The sequence below is a fragment of the Podarcis bocagei genome, assembly GCF_964188305.1.
Source record: "Podarcis bocagei genome assembly, chromosome: 2".
Lineage (NCBI taxonomy): Eukaryota > Metazoa > Chordata > Lepidosauria > Squamata > Lacertidae > Podarcis > Podarcis bocagei.
In genome coordinates, this window is record NC_138126.1 from 3,023,682 (window position 1) to 3,038,191 (window position 14,510).

Consider the following 14,510-nt stretch of genomic DNA (forward strand, 5'->3'; position numbering starts at 1 on the left):
GGGAGGGGTGACAAAGAAAGCGCATGAGGAAGCGGCACGGAGAAGGGGCACAGAAAAGGAAGGAAGGGCGGACTGAGGGAGAGGGAGGAGGAGCAAGAGGAAAACGCAGCAGCAGCCGGCAGCCAGTGTCACACCCCCTTCCCAGCGCCACCCTTCTGAGGCAGGCAGGCGGGTGAGCCGACTCCCCCCGTTGATGGCACCCGGTGTGGGACAAGATTGCTCGTCCCTGAGGAGAAAAGCGCCGCCGGGTGAGGGAGAGGGAAAGAACGTGCGTGCTGGCAATCCACGTGGCGATTCTTGGACCGTCCGCAGGCCGGATCTAGAAGGCAATTGCGCCTGATCCGGCCCACAGGCCTTAGTTTGCCAACCCAGATGCTTGGAGATTCAGACCCCCATTAGAACAAGAGTAAACATGTTCTTCTGATTCAAAGGATTCTGCGGGAAGAAGAAACATGATCTGGATATTGAAGGGACTGCCTACAGGATTAAAGACTAGAGAGATCCAGCCAAGAACTATATCAGATCAAAACTCCCCATGGATGATAATGAGGGGTGAAAAGAGTTCATTGTATAGATGGAGACTAAAGCACTGAATTACAACATATTCCAATTACGTTAGAGTATCAGAAAATGTTAAAAACATTTGGAAATATAGGGGAGGATGAAACTTTCACTTTTACGAAGGATTTCAACCATAAAGAGAAAAGTTTTACCTAAGATACTGTTTTTATTCTGAATTACCAATAATAAATAATACAAGCTTCTTTAACAAATGTCAAAGAGATATTTCATGATTACTCTGGCAGGGGGAAAACACCAAGAATAAACTATAAAATTTTGATAGATACTAAAAATAGAGGTGGCTTCGCACTGCTAGATTTTCTACTATGAAGCAGCTTCTTCGTGTTGGTTAAAATAATGGATATCGTTGGACAACACACTATTGCTGGATACTCAGTGGAATCTCGGTTGTTGAACGCTTCAGAAGTCGAATGTTTGGGGATTTCAAATGCCAACAACCCGGAAGTGAATGCTTCTATTTTTGAAAGCAATTTATAAATAAAATTATATATAGTGGTACCTTAGGATTAGTACTTAATTCGTTCCGGAAGTCCGTTCTTAATCTGAAACTGTTCTTAACCTGAAGCACCACTTTAGCTAATGGGGCCTCCTGCTGCCGCTGCACCGCCGGAGCACAATTTCTGTTCTCATCCTGAAGCAAAGTTCTTAACCTGAAGCACTATTTCTGGGTTAGCAGAGTCTTTAACCTGAAGCGTATTGTAATGGTTCTAGGGGTTGCTCGTGCGCAAGCCGGTGCCAACACCTGGCTGGGTTGCCTGAGTCAACCTTTTCTGTCCGGACAGCCACTCACCCGTGGCTGTCTCAATCGCTGGCAGAATCCGTCAGTGGGCGTTTCTTAAACTTCTTCCAGCAAAGAAGCTCTTTGACGCCTAGTCTCCTCCTACTCTCCCTGCGCGGAAGCCTTCTGGGCAAGGAGGGCGTAGGCAGTGGAGGACCCTTACTCTCCCCGCTGGTCCCCGGCAAGGAGTCATGGGACCGGCTCGCCGATTCCCCCATCTGCCCCCCTTCTCCACTGGTGCTACGCTGATTCTCTTCCCCAGAAGATGGGCTGCCTCTCCCCATCCCGGGATGCTCTCTGGAATCTCTCTGGAGCTTGCTCTCTCCCTCCGGCACTGATGGCAGTTCCCTGACCCGTATGTAACCTGAAGCATATGTAACCCGAGGTACCACTGTATTAATAAAATTATCTATATATAAAGCAATCGAAACACTTCCCACACTCCTTCCATTCAATCCATTTATGATTTTCTGTTTGTGGATTGTAGGGTTTCAACTCTTAAAGCTTTTCCTCCTTGCGAGTCCATTGATGTTTTGTAGGAACATCAGGACTGAAGCTCTACGTACACTCCATATACGTAAGTGGTTTTCCCTCTTTGAGTTTGCTGGTGTTTGCCAAGGTTTCCACTTCTATTGAAGCTCTTTCCACACTCCATACATTTATTTGCTTGTCCCCGAGTGCGTCTGTTGATGTCGTCTAAGTTTCCTGTGTATGAATTTAGGGTTCCACTCTGAAAGAAACTCTTTCAACTCTCCATACATTTAAATGGTTTCTCCCGTGTGAGTCTGTTGATGTCTTCTAACATTTCCAACATTGGTGAAGCCCTTTCCACGCTCCTTACATTTAAATGGTTTCTCCCCTGTGTGAGTCCATTTATGTTGTCTTAGTGTTCCACTGCGATTGAAGCTCTTTCCGCACTCAGTGCATTTAAATGGTTTCTCCCCAGTGTGAGTTCGATGATGGGTTCTCAGCTCTCTACTCTCAATAAAACTCTTTCCACATTCCATGCATTTTAATGGTTTTTCCCCTGAGTGAGTCCACTGATATCTTCTTACTGCACCACTCCGACTGAAGCTCTTTCCACACTCCACACATTTATATGGTTTTTCCCCTGTGTGAATTCGATGGTGGATTCTAAGTGTTTGACGATCAGTGAAGTTCTTACCACACTCCATGCAATTAAATGGTTTCTCCCCTGTGTGAATCCTTTGATGTCTTCTTACTGCTCCATTAGAAGTGAAGCTTTTTCCACACTCCATACATTCAAATGGTTTTTCCCCTGTATGAGTCCGTTGATGGATTCTAAGTGTTCCACTACAAGGGAAGCTTTTTCCACACTCCATACATTCAAATGGTTTTTCCCCTGTGTGAGTTTGATGATGGATACTAAGTGCTGTACCATCAATAAAACTCCTTCCACATTCCATGCATTTAAATGGTTTCTCCCCTGTGTGAGTCCATTGATGTTTTCTCAGGGCTTCACTGTAAGTGAAGCCCTTTCCACAATCCATACATTTATATGGTTTTTCCCCTGTGTGAGTTCGATGATGGATTCTAAGGCTTCGGTTATCAGTGAAGCTCCTACCACACTCCATACATTCAAATGGTTTTTCCCCAGTGTGAGTTTTATGATGAATATTCAGTCCTCTGTTTGTACTGAAACTCTTTCCACACTCCAAACATTCAAATGGTTTCTCCCCTGTGTGAATCTGTTGATGGATTCTAAGGTATCCACTCTGACTGAAGCTCTTTACACATTTCATGCATTTGAATGGTTTCTTGCCCGTGTGTGTCTGTTGATGTTTTCTAAATGTTCCACTATCGGTGAAGCTCTTTCCACACTCCATACATTTATATGGTTTCTCCCCCGTGTGCGTGTGTTTATGTATACGAAGGTTTGAACTCCAACCAAAGCTTTTTCCACACTCTATGCATTTAAATGGTTTCTCTCCTGTGTGAGTCCGTTGATGTTTTCCAAGTGTTCCACTCTGACTGAAACTCTTCCCACACTCCATACTTTCAAATTGTTTCTCCTCTCTCTTTTCACATTCCATGAATTAATATGGTTTCTTCGTTATTCCCATTTGACATGGCTTCTCCATTGTCTTCTTTCAACAGGGAGGAGCGGGGGGAAAGGAAACCTAGGAAGAGAACAAAGGAATATTACACACATCAATTAGCACCTGCTCTTATTTTAACATCTTGTAAATTCTCTCCTGTCCTCCATATGTTCCAATTTTTTAGCATAGGCAAAAGAAATAATGTTAAATAATGGTAATGCATCACCAGCCTTTCCTAACCCTTAATTATTGTTAATGAAGCAGCATTATCTTAGAATACGGTTGAACTGTGGGGTTTACGTTTTATAAAAAGTGATTTCTCACAGGAACGGGAGCTGCTCTATGTTCCATGAACCTGGCCAATATTAATCAGGATGCTAAATTCATCATGAAGTTTTTCATCCGCTGCACTATAATCCTCCACCCCTTGCGCCACATTTTGTCCCCTTCGACCTCTAGATCTTTATTCATCACCTGCACATTCCCTTTGGCCTCAGGAGGTCCATACTGACCATTTTGGGAGACCCATATATAAGTCTAGTGATGTTACCGGAAAAAATCCGAGGGCTCCCTTGGACAAAAACAAAGACACCAACCAGGATAACTTGGAGCAAAACAGCAGCCTGTAGGCTTGGCCTTTATTGAACTGTGGCAACAGGGTGTTCCCCTCACTTGCAGGAGAGAGGAAAAGACCCAGAAAGATGGTGTGCAAGACCCTATAAAAACTTTTGAAATTCCCATCCTCTAGGTCAAGCCCACCCCCAGAAACATCATGCATACATTACAGAAGGGGTTGACATCATGCATACATTACAGAAAGGAGGGGTTGAGGGAGGAGTTGGTGGTGGTAACCTGAGTGTCCTGTCACCTGGCTGGTTCTTCCTTTCCCCCTCCCCATGAGTCACTTCCAGGAGACAAAGGGGAGTTGGCAGTTTCCTGCCCCCAGAGGGAAGATCTGATCATTGTCCTTTGTTTCAGTCCATGCTGAACCCACTCCCATATGCAAGTTCTTTGTGATCTTGATTGTCTTCTGTCTGGGATCATCAGGGTTGACATAGCAACTGGGCAGGGCTCCTGTGGATGTGCTGGGATGGTGAAGGGATTATGGCTGACCAGAACCAAGCCACCCCCCTTTGATAGTCCTTGTCACATGGAGTAAAATAAAAATGGAACAGTGCAAATCCGATGTATGGTTGATTTTCTATGAATTTATAACAGAAATGTGGTGTATGTAGTGTGTGAGTGTGTGTGAAGTTTGTACAAACAGAATGATTGGGGTGGGGGGTTCCTGCTACAGTGACAAGGCTTGGTGCTTGTGGTCGGTTGAAGGAGTGCTCAGCTGGAGAATGTTCTTTGGGGTTGGACCTCCATCTCTCAGCCTTGCATTATGGAATGGAGAGAGCTGGAGATGCAGAAGGAAAGCAGCTGGAGCCTGACCGCTGGGATGCCCAGATTGAGACACCCACCCCAATTATGATTTATAATAATTATATGCCGCCAGGTCTCGCACCTGCCTCCTGACACTGGCTTATCTTAGTGGAGATTCCCTGTCCAGGCCTCTCTCACTGTTCTTCCTCCTTTGCCCTGGTTGGCCAAGGGCTTCTGGATATTCTAGCTCTGCTCCAACTGGGAATTATTTATTAAATTGTTATACCTCTCTTCATCTGAAGATCAGAAGATAAAAATATGTATGTCACTGGAAAAGGTGAGTATTAAAGGTGAATAACACTGATTGTGGGAAGAAAAGAAAGATGAAACCAGTGGTGTGTCCAGCTGAATGTAATATAATAAATAATAATAATAATAACCAATCTTCAAATCAGTTTCATATTCCCTGGCTGTATTTCTCTGCCATAATTGTGACTCAGAATCTTAGCCACACTTTTTTCCTAGAATATCAACTGGATCTCTTTGTAATGGGAGCCAGACATCCCTGAGGTTTCATCCAGACATTCCTTTAGTGTGGGCAGCAGCAGCGGAGGAAGGAAGGAAGCAACTTTGGGGACAAACCATTTCCTTCAGAAGGTCTTCCCCAGCAGCCAGCAGGGTTGATAAACTGCTCAGTGGGGACACCTTGGCTTTATAGTGTTAGGGTCTGAATACCAATCACAATCCCTTGGAAATGTCTCAAGAACCCTTAAGATCCAGTTCCACCAACTCCCAAGTAACAGCCCTAGAGGAACCTTCTATGCTGAGTTGAGGCACCTCTGGCTCTCCAGACATGGTTGGACTCAAAGGACCACCTGCCCAAGCAAGGATGGCCCATGGCCAGGGAGGATGGGAGTCTTATCTGGGGAGACAAACTTTCTCCATCTTCCCCCTCCTCTGAAAACGCTTTCATTCCTCCTTCCTCCGTGATCTCCAACATCTTCCTGATACATTCCAACCAACTGCACACATTCCCAAATCATCTTGCACCATTGACATCCCAAGGCGGCTGCATTGTGTCTTGGACACTGGCAATGGAACAGCACCTTCCACTGGACGAGAGGATAGAGGGTTAAATCAGGGCTGGCCGAATGGGACTCCGCTCCCTCCCCTCCTTGCCCCTCCCTGCATCTCCTGCCTGAGGGGGCTGCCTCAGTTTCCCTAGTGGGGGAGCAGGCCCCGAGAACAGCCTTGTCTCTGCCCCCCAAAATACAGGAAACATGACAAAGAAGGCCTTGGAGTGTCACCGTGGAACATAACAACAACAACAACAACAACAACAACAACAACAACAACAACAACAACAACAACAACAACTGGTTGTAAGTCCCTTTGGGCTGCCCAGGGCAAGAGAAAGCAACTAATAGATTAAATAAATAAATAATTGATTAACCCTTCCATGGACCCCCCAGTCTCCACCCAAAGGGGACCCACCAAGCCAGAATCGTGGCACCCCAGGGATTCCTGCCAGGGGGTTCAAGTCCCATCCCTGGGGGTGGGGGCTCCCATTTTTATTGCCTCAAAGGCGCCCAAGTGGGGGCAGGGGAGTTGAGCATCTCTTGATAATAATAATAATTTATTATTTGTACCCCGCCCATCTGGCTGGGTTTCCCCCGCCACTCTGGGCGGCTTCCATCAAAGATGAAAAATACACTAAAATTTCACATATTAAAAACTTCCCTTAAGATGTCTTCTGAATGTCAGGTAGTTGTTTATCGCTTTGACATCTGATGGTAGGGCGTTCCACAGGGCAGGCGCCACTACCGAGAAGGCCTTCTGTCTGGTTCCCTGTAACTTGGCCTCTCGCAGTGAGGGAACCACCAGAAGGCCCTCGGAGCTGGACCTCAGTGTCTGGGCAGAACAATGGGCGTGGAGACGCTCCTTCAGATATACTGGACCGAGGCCGTTTAGGGCTGTAAAGGTCAGCACCAACACTTTGAATTGTGCTCGGAAACGTTGTTGTTGTTGTTGTTGTTTAGTCGTTTAGTCGTGTCCGACTCTTCGTGACCCCATGGACCAGAGCACGCCAGGCACTTCTGTCCTCCACTGCCTCCCGCAGTTTGATCAAACTCATGCTGGTAGCTTCAAGAACACCATCCAACCATCTCATTCTCTGTCGTCCCCTTCTCCTTGTGCCCTCCATCTTTCCCAACATCAGGGCCTTTTCCAGGGAGTCTTCTCTTCTCATGAAGTGGCCAAAGTATTGGAGCCTCAGCTTCACGATTTGTCCTTCCAGTGAGCGCTCAGGGCTGATTTCCTTCAGAATGGAGAGGTTTGATCTTCTTTCAGTCCATGGGACTCTCAAGAGTCTCCTCCAGCACCATAATTCAAAAGCATCAATTCTTCGGCGATCAGCCTTCTTTATGGTCCAGCTCTCACTTCCATACATCACTACTGGGAAAACCATGGCTTTTACTATACGGACCTTTGTTGGCAAGGTGATGTCTCTGCTTTTTAAGATGTTGTCTAGGTTTGCCATCGCCTTTCTCCCAAGGATCAGGCGTCTTTTAATTTCGTGACTGCTGTCACCATCTGCAGTGATCATGGAGCCCAAGGAGGTAAAATCTCTCACTGCCTCCATATCTTCCCCTTCTATTTGCCAGGAGGTGATGGGCCCAGTGGCCATGATCTTCGTTTTTTTGATGTTGAGCTTCAGACCATATTTTGCGCTCTCCTCTTTCACCCTCATTAAAAGGTTCTTTAATTCCTCTTCACTTTCTGCCATCAAGGTTGTGTCATCTGCATATCTGAGGTTGTTGATATTTCTTCCGGCAATCTTAATTCCGGTTTGGGATTCATCCAGCCCAGCCTTTCGCATGATGAATTCTGCATATAAGTTAAATAAGCAGGGAGACAATATACAGCCTTGCCGTACTCCTTTCCCAATTTGGAACCAATCAGTTGTTTCATATCCAGTTCTAACTGTAGCTTCTTGTCCCACATAGAGATTTCTCAGGAGACAGATGAGGTGATCAGGCACTCCCATTTCTTTAAGAACTTGCCATAGTTTGCTGTGGTCAACACAGTCAAAGGCTTTTGCATAGTCAATGAAGCAGAAGTAGATGTCTTTCTGGAACTCTCTAGCTTTCTCCATAATCCAGCGCATGTTTGCAATTTGGTCTCTGGTTCCTCTGCCTCTTCTAAATCCAGCTTGCACTTCTGGGAGTTCTCGGTCCACATACTGCTTGAGCCTTCCTTGTAGAATTTTAAGCATAACCTTGCTAGCGTGTGAAATGAGTGCAATTGTGCGGTAGTTGGAGCATTCTTTGGCACTGCCTTTCTTTGGGATTGGGATGTAGACTGATCTTCTCCAATCCTCTGGCCACTGCTGAGTTTTCCAAACTTGCTGGCATATTGAGTGTAGCACCTTAACAGCATCATCTTTTAAAATTTTAAACAGTTCAGCTGGAATACCATCACTTCCACTGGCCTTGTTATTTGCAGTGCTTTCTAAGGCCCATTTGACTTCACTCTCCAGGATGTCTGGCTCAAGGTCAGCAACCACACTACCTGGGGTGTACGAGACATCCATATCTTTCTGGTATAATTCCTCTGTGTATTCTTGCCACCTCTTCTTGATGTCTTCTGCTTCACTTAGGTCTTTACCACTTTTGTCCTTTATTATGGTAATCTTTGTACGAAATGTTCCTTTCATATTTCCGATTTTCTTGAACAGATCTCTGGTTCTTCCCATTCTGTTGCTTTCCTCTATTTCTTTGCATTGCTCGTTTAAGAAGACCTTCTTGTCTCTCCTTGCTATTCTTTGGAAATCTGCATTCAATTTCTTGTATCTTTAATTATCTCCCTCGCATTTTGCTTGCCTTCTCTCCCCTGCTATTTGTAAGGCCTCGTTGGACAGCCACTTTGCTTTATTGCATTTCTTTTTCATTGGGATGGTTTTAGTTGCTGCCTCCTGTATAATGTTACAAGCCTCCACCCATAGTTCTTCAGGCACTCTGTCCAGCAAATCTAAATCCTTAAACCTGTTCCTCACTTCCACTGTGTATTCATAAGGGATTTGGTTTAGATTGTATCTTACCTGTCCAGTGGTTTTTCCTACTTTCTTCAGTTTAAGCTTGAATTTTGCTATAAGAAGCTGATGATCTGAGCCACAGTCAGCTCCAGGTCTTGTTTTTGCTGACTGTATAGAGCTTCTCCATCTTTGGCTGCAGAGAATATAATCAATCTGATTTCGATGTTGCCCATCTGGGGATGTCCATGTGTAGAGCCGTCTCTTGGAAACGTACTGGGAGCCAATGTAGGTCTTTCAAGACCGGTGTTATATGGTCTCGGCGGCCGCCCCCAGTCACCAGTCTAGCTGCCGCATTCTGGATTAGCTGTAGTTTCTGAGTCACCTTGAAAGGTAGCCCCACGTAGAGCACATTGCAGTAGTCCAAGCGGGAGATAACCAGAGCATGCACCACTCTGGCGAGACAGTCTGCAGGCAGATAGGGTCTCAGCCTACGTACCAGATGGAGCTGGTAAACAGCTGCCCTGGACACAGAATTGACCTGCGCCTCCATGGGCAGCTGTGAGTCCAAAATGACTCCCAGGCTGCGCACCTGGTCCTTCAGGGGCACAGTTACCCCATTCAGGACCAGGGAATCCTCCACACCTGCCCGCCTCCTGTCCCCCCAAAACAGTACTTCTGTCTTGTCAGGATTCAACCTCAATCTGTTAGCCGCCATCCATCCTCCAACCACTTCTTTCAGCGGGTCTGGGAAGGCTCCCTCACGGAGGGAAGCATTCACCACCCTACGAAGCCCACCGCCCAGCCCTTCCCGGCTAGCTTTTATAAGCCAGGATGGGCAAGGATCAAGGAGACAGGTGGTTGGTTTCACTCGTCCAAGAAGCCTGTCCACATCCTCGGAGGTAACAGGTTGGAATTGATCCCACGCAACTTGACTAGACAGGACTCTAGCACTCTCCCGCCCGGGCCCTGCTCCCACGGTGGAGTCTACTTCTTCCCGAATCTGAGCGATTTTATCTGCAAAAAGCTTTGCAAAATCATTGCAGGAGATCCTGTGGCCCGTACTGGGCCCCGATGTCGCAGGTGGTTCCGCTAAATTGTGAACCACCTGAAAGTCTCCTGCTGCTGTTTTCTGCAGATGCAATAGAGGCGGTGAAGACAGCTGAGCATCTTCTTGCGCTGCAAAGGAGATCTTGCAATGCAAACCCTGCCGGTGCTCCCTCTGCAGAAAGCCCCCCCCCACCGCATTTCCCATAGTAAAAGGCAGGAAGGCTGATCTCTTGGGGGGGGGGGTGCAATGCAATCCCTGCGAATGGAGCGGCCCCGATCTTCAGCCGGATTGCATGCATCGGGGCCTCTACTGATAACGCACAAGACGTGAGTTGTTGTTGTTGTTGGGGGGGTCCCTGCCCCCTTTCCCTCCCCGCCCTTCGCCCCCCGCAGCTCTACCTCTTTGTCCTCTCTGTCCTTCCGCTTCCCTCGCTCGCTCTGCTATTCCCATTTCCTTCCCCGCAAGACAAAGGGCTGGGGGTCTCCAAGGAGGCGCCCCCTCGGGGGGAGGGGCTCCTTTCTCCTAAACCAGCCCCTCCCCCGCTCGCCGGATCCCCAGAAGGGGGGAGGGGGAGGAATCCCCCACTTTCCTTTCATCCCCCCAAATCCTGCCCCCCTTCCCAGCTGCCCTGTTTGCAGGGGGAGGAAAAGCGCCTCCTTCTCCCCCCCCCATATATAGATATATTTCGCACCTCTTTTCCCTCCTCCTCTGCAGAGCTGCTCCTCTTCTGGAAGGTGGATCAGGCCCGTCCCCTCCCCCCTTGGCCCCTCCTCCCTGCCTCTCTAGGAAGCGGAGCTCACTGACCCGGGGGAGGAATGAGTGGCCCCTCCCTCCCAGGACAGACAAATTCTCCTTCCAAACAAGCTCCGTTTTCTTGATTCTTTCCTGAGAGGGTCCCAGGTTCGATCCCCGGAGGCGTCAGGGAAGGAGACCCCCCCCCAACTGGGAAAAAGTCCTCCGGGGCGGGAAGGGGACATCCCCCCTTCATCTCTTTTAATCCCTTGCCGGGAGAGGGGGGGTCCGGTCAGTCTCACCCCCATTTCCCGACTGGGGGGGGGGAGGCAGGGCCGGGGTGCAGGGGGTCCCTGTTACAACAGCCCTGCAAAGTAGACCGGAGTTGCTACGCCCTTTTGGGACTTGGAGAGTAACTTAAAAGTAAAGGGACCCCTGACCGTTAGGTCCAGTCATGGCCGACTCTGGGGTTGCAACGCTCATCTCACTTTGCTAGCCGAGGGAGCTGGCGTTTGTCCGCAGACAGTTTTTCCGGGTCATGTGGCCAGCATGACTAAGCCACTTCTGGCGAACCAGAGCAGCGCACAGAAACGCCATTTACCTTCCGCTGGAGTGGTACCTATTCATCTACTTGCACTTTGACGTGTGGTGCATATCTCTGCCTTCAGACGGAGGGAGCCAGGCAGCTTTCTGGGTCATGTGCCCAACTTTTCATGAGCTGAAATTAAATCCCAAAAGACCTACAGCTGCTTGTTACAAAGGGTGGGGGCAGATTCAGGTAGGTTTAAACCTGTTGATGACGGTTAATGACTGCAATTGGTCTTACAGGAAAAAGCAAGGGGTGAAATGGCTAAAACAGCTTTATCATGTATAATGAGATAAAAATCCAATGTCTCTGTTCAGACCAGGTCTCTCCGTGGTTTTAAGTTTGGTAATAAGTTGCAATTCATCTATTTTTCTTTCCAGTCTATTTCTGAAATTCCTTTGTAATAAGACAGCTACTTTGAGATCTTGTATAGAATGTCCTGGGAGACTGAAGTGTTCTCCTACTGGTTTCTCTGTCTTGTGATTCCTGGTGTCAGATTTATGTCCCTTTCTAAAATACACTGAGACTATCTTATAACATATCCCCATTATAACACACAAGTTCTAACTAAATCCTAATATTTACAAAACCTAAACACTGAGAACCACAGACCTATTATAATAATAATATTAGAATAATTTATTATTTATACCCCACCCATCTGGCTGAATTTCCCCAGCCACTCTGGGCAGCTTCCAATTGAGTGTTAAAAACAGAATAGCATTAAATATCAAAAACTCCTTAAACAGGGCTGCCTTCAGATGTCTTTTAAAAATAGGGTAGCTGCTTATGTCTTTGACATCTGGTGGGAGGGCGTTCCACAGGGCAGGTGCCACTACCAAGAAGGCCCTCTGCCTGGTTCCCTGTAACCTCACTTCTCGCAATGAGGGAACCGCCGCACTTTGGGGGGCAGCAGAGGCTTTTCGGAGGGGGATTGGGGCCCGAAGGGGGAGAGCAGGACAGGCAGCGGCCTTGGCAGGCTTCCCCAACAGCCCAGAAAGTCGGCCTACGTGATGAAAAGGAGACTAGGCTGAGTAGATTCGGCCTTGCCTTTGCCCTGCCCCCAACCCAGCTGGCCAATCAGCTGCGGGCAGGGGGCGGGGTGAATCTACTTGGCCTAGCCTCCTTTCCTTCATATAGGCGAACTTTCCGGAACCCGGAAAGCCCAGCAGAGGATAGGGCAGTAGGCTGGTTCATAAAAAACTTTTTTTTTTTTAAAAAAAATGCCTGCTCCAAAGGTCTTAACTTATTACACTAAGGATTATATAGCTATATATGTGTTATGGGGGAAACTGGGGTTTGGTTTTGACAGCTCCCCAACTCCTTCCAGGTGAAAATAACAATTCTTGGGGTGCCCTACCCTAAAGCGCTTTCCAACTTTGCTGGAGTCTAGCCCTGCGGATGCTGGATTGATCAGAAAACGCGAGACAGCAGGCAAGCAATGAGGAAGCAAATCTGTGGCCAGAAGGCCTGATCCTTTATTTGTTGCAACAAAGGTCTCAATCTCTAAGGAGAGCAAAAAAGAAAATGTCCAGAACAAAGATTACACGGGTTTTTAATAGTTCCCACAACACATTTCTCATAGTGTCATCAAAACATCACAGGTATGTCCCGGAAGAGGAGTGGTGTTGGGCAGAAATCTGTGATCCAGACATGCCCATGTCAATCACACCTTGTTTCAACATGCATCTAACACAAGGAAAAGAAAATATCATCACTGAGGTCCACTTCTGAGGGTCTTCTGGCAGTTCCCTCACATTTACAGGGTACCAGGCAGAGGGCCTTCTCGGTAGTGGCACCCTCCCTGTGGAACACACGCCCCCCAATATCAGATGTCAAAGAGAGAAAGAACTACATAACTTTTGGAAGACATCTGAAGCAGGGCGGAGATCTCTCAGAAGTGGAGGCTTTGCGCTGAGAGATCCCTGCCTCCACTCCTCCTTGCACACAAGTAGGAGCGGCAGCGGGAAGCTCCGCTGAGGAGCGGCTGGCTGCCTTCAAGTGGTGCAGGGGCTCTCAGATGCAGATTCCGGGCTGCCTCCACCTTCCCCAGCCCCAGCAACTATTCAGCCTGGCTGCCTAATAAATAATAATAATAATAATAATAATAATAATAATATTAATAGTGGTGATAATAATAGTAATAATAATTTACTATTTATATCCCGCCGATCTGGCTGAGTTTCCCCAGCCACTCTGGTTGGCTCCCAACCAAGTGTTAAAAACAATACAGCATTAAATATTAACAACTTCCCTAAACAGGGCTGCCTTTAGATGTCTTTTAAAAATAAGATAGCTGCTTAATTCCTTGACATCTGATGGGAGGACATTCCACAGGGCAAGCGCCACCACCCAGAAGGCCCTCTGTCTGGTCCCCTGTAACCTCACTTCTCGCAATGAGGGAACCGCCAGAAGGCCCTCGGCGCTGGATCTCAGTGTCCAGGTTGAACGATGGAGGTGGAGACGCTCCTTCAGGTATACAGGACTGAGGCCGTTTAGGGCTTGAAAGGTCAGCACTGTAGCAGGAACCCCCCCACCCCAATCATTCAGTTTGTACAAACTTCACACACACTCACACTCACACACTACATACGCCACACTTCTGTTATAAATTCATAGAAAAATCAACCATACATCGGATTTGCAGTGTTCCATTTTTATTTGACTCCATATGACAAGGACTATCAAAGGGGGGGGTGGCTTGGTTCTGGTCAGCCATAATCCCTTCACCATCCCAGCACATCCACAGGAGCCCTGCCCAGTTGCTGTGCCAACCCTGATGGTCCTAGACAGAAGACAATCAAGACAATCACAAAGAACTTGCATATGGTAGTGGATTCAGCATGGACTGAAACAAAGGACAATGATCAGATCTTTACTCTGGGGGCAGGAAACTGCCAACTCCCCTTTGTCTCCTGGAAGTGACTCATGGGAGGGGGAAAGGAGGAACCAGCCAGGTGACAGGACACTCAGGTTACCACCACCAACTCCTCCCTCAACCCCTCCTTTCTGTAATGTATGCATGATGTTTCTGGGGGTGGGCTTGACCTAGAGGAGGGGAATTTCAAAAGTTTTTATAAGACCTAGCACACTATTTTTCTGGGTCTTTTTCTCTCTCCTGCAAGTGAGGGGAACACCCTGATGCATCAGCTCAATAAAGGCCAAGCCTACAGGCTGCTGTTTTGCTCCAAGTTATCCTGGTTGGTGTCTTTGTTTTGTCCAAGGGAGCCCTCGGATTTTTCCGGTAACACCACCAAGGCCCCAAAATCAGCTGGCTCTCAGCCCATCATCACTCACCCCAGCACTCCAGATTCTCCCCTCCC

General features: G+C 47.6%; 2 protein-coding genes across 4 annotated transcripts in view; both read right to left on the minus strand.

Moving 5' to 3' along the window:
- LOC308580897 (uncharacterized protein) overlaps positions 1-10,439 on the minus strand; it is a 56,163-nt gene extending 45,724 nt beyond the window's left edge. Inside the window, exon 1 of the mRNA XM_081183180.1 lies at positions 10,268-10,439. Within this exon, the coding sequence (XP_081039306.1) occupies positions 10,268-10,319 (52 nt within the window). The 5' untranslated portion in view covers positions 10,320-10,439. The remainder of the gene's footprint in view (positions 1-10,267) is intronic.
- Positions 1-14,510, minus strand: part of LOC308580918 (uncharacterized protein) — a 161,170-nt gene that overhangs the window by 91,647 nt on the left and 55,013 nt on the right. The window contains exons 1-2 of one of the 3 annotated variants that reach the window (XM_081183218.1): positions 13,822-13,883; positions 12,548-12,693 (exon numbers count right to left, since the gene is read on the minus strand). The exons of 1 other annotated variant lie outside the window; for it this stretch is intronic. The gene's annotated coding sequence lies outside the window, so the exon portion shown is untranslated. Of the gene's footprint in view, positions 1-12,547; positions 13,040-13,821; positions 13,884-14,510 lie in introns of those variants that run through there. One more of the 3 variants, XM_081183217.1, reaches the window with a different exon arrangement.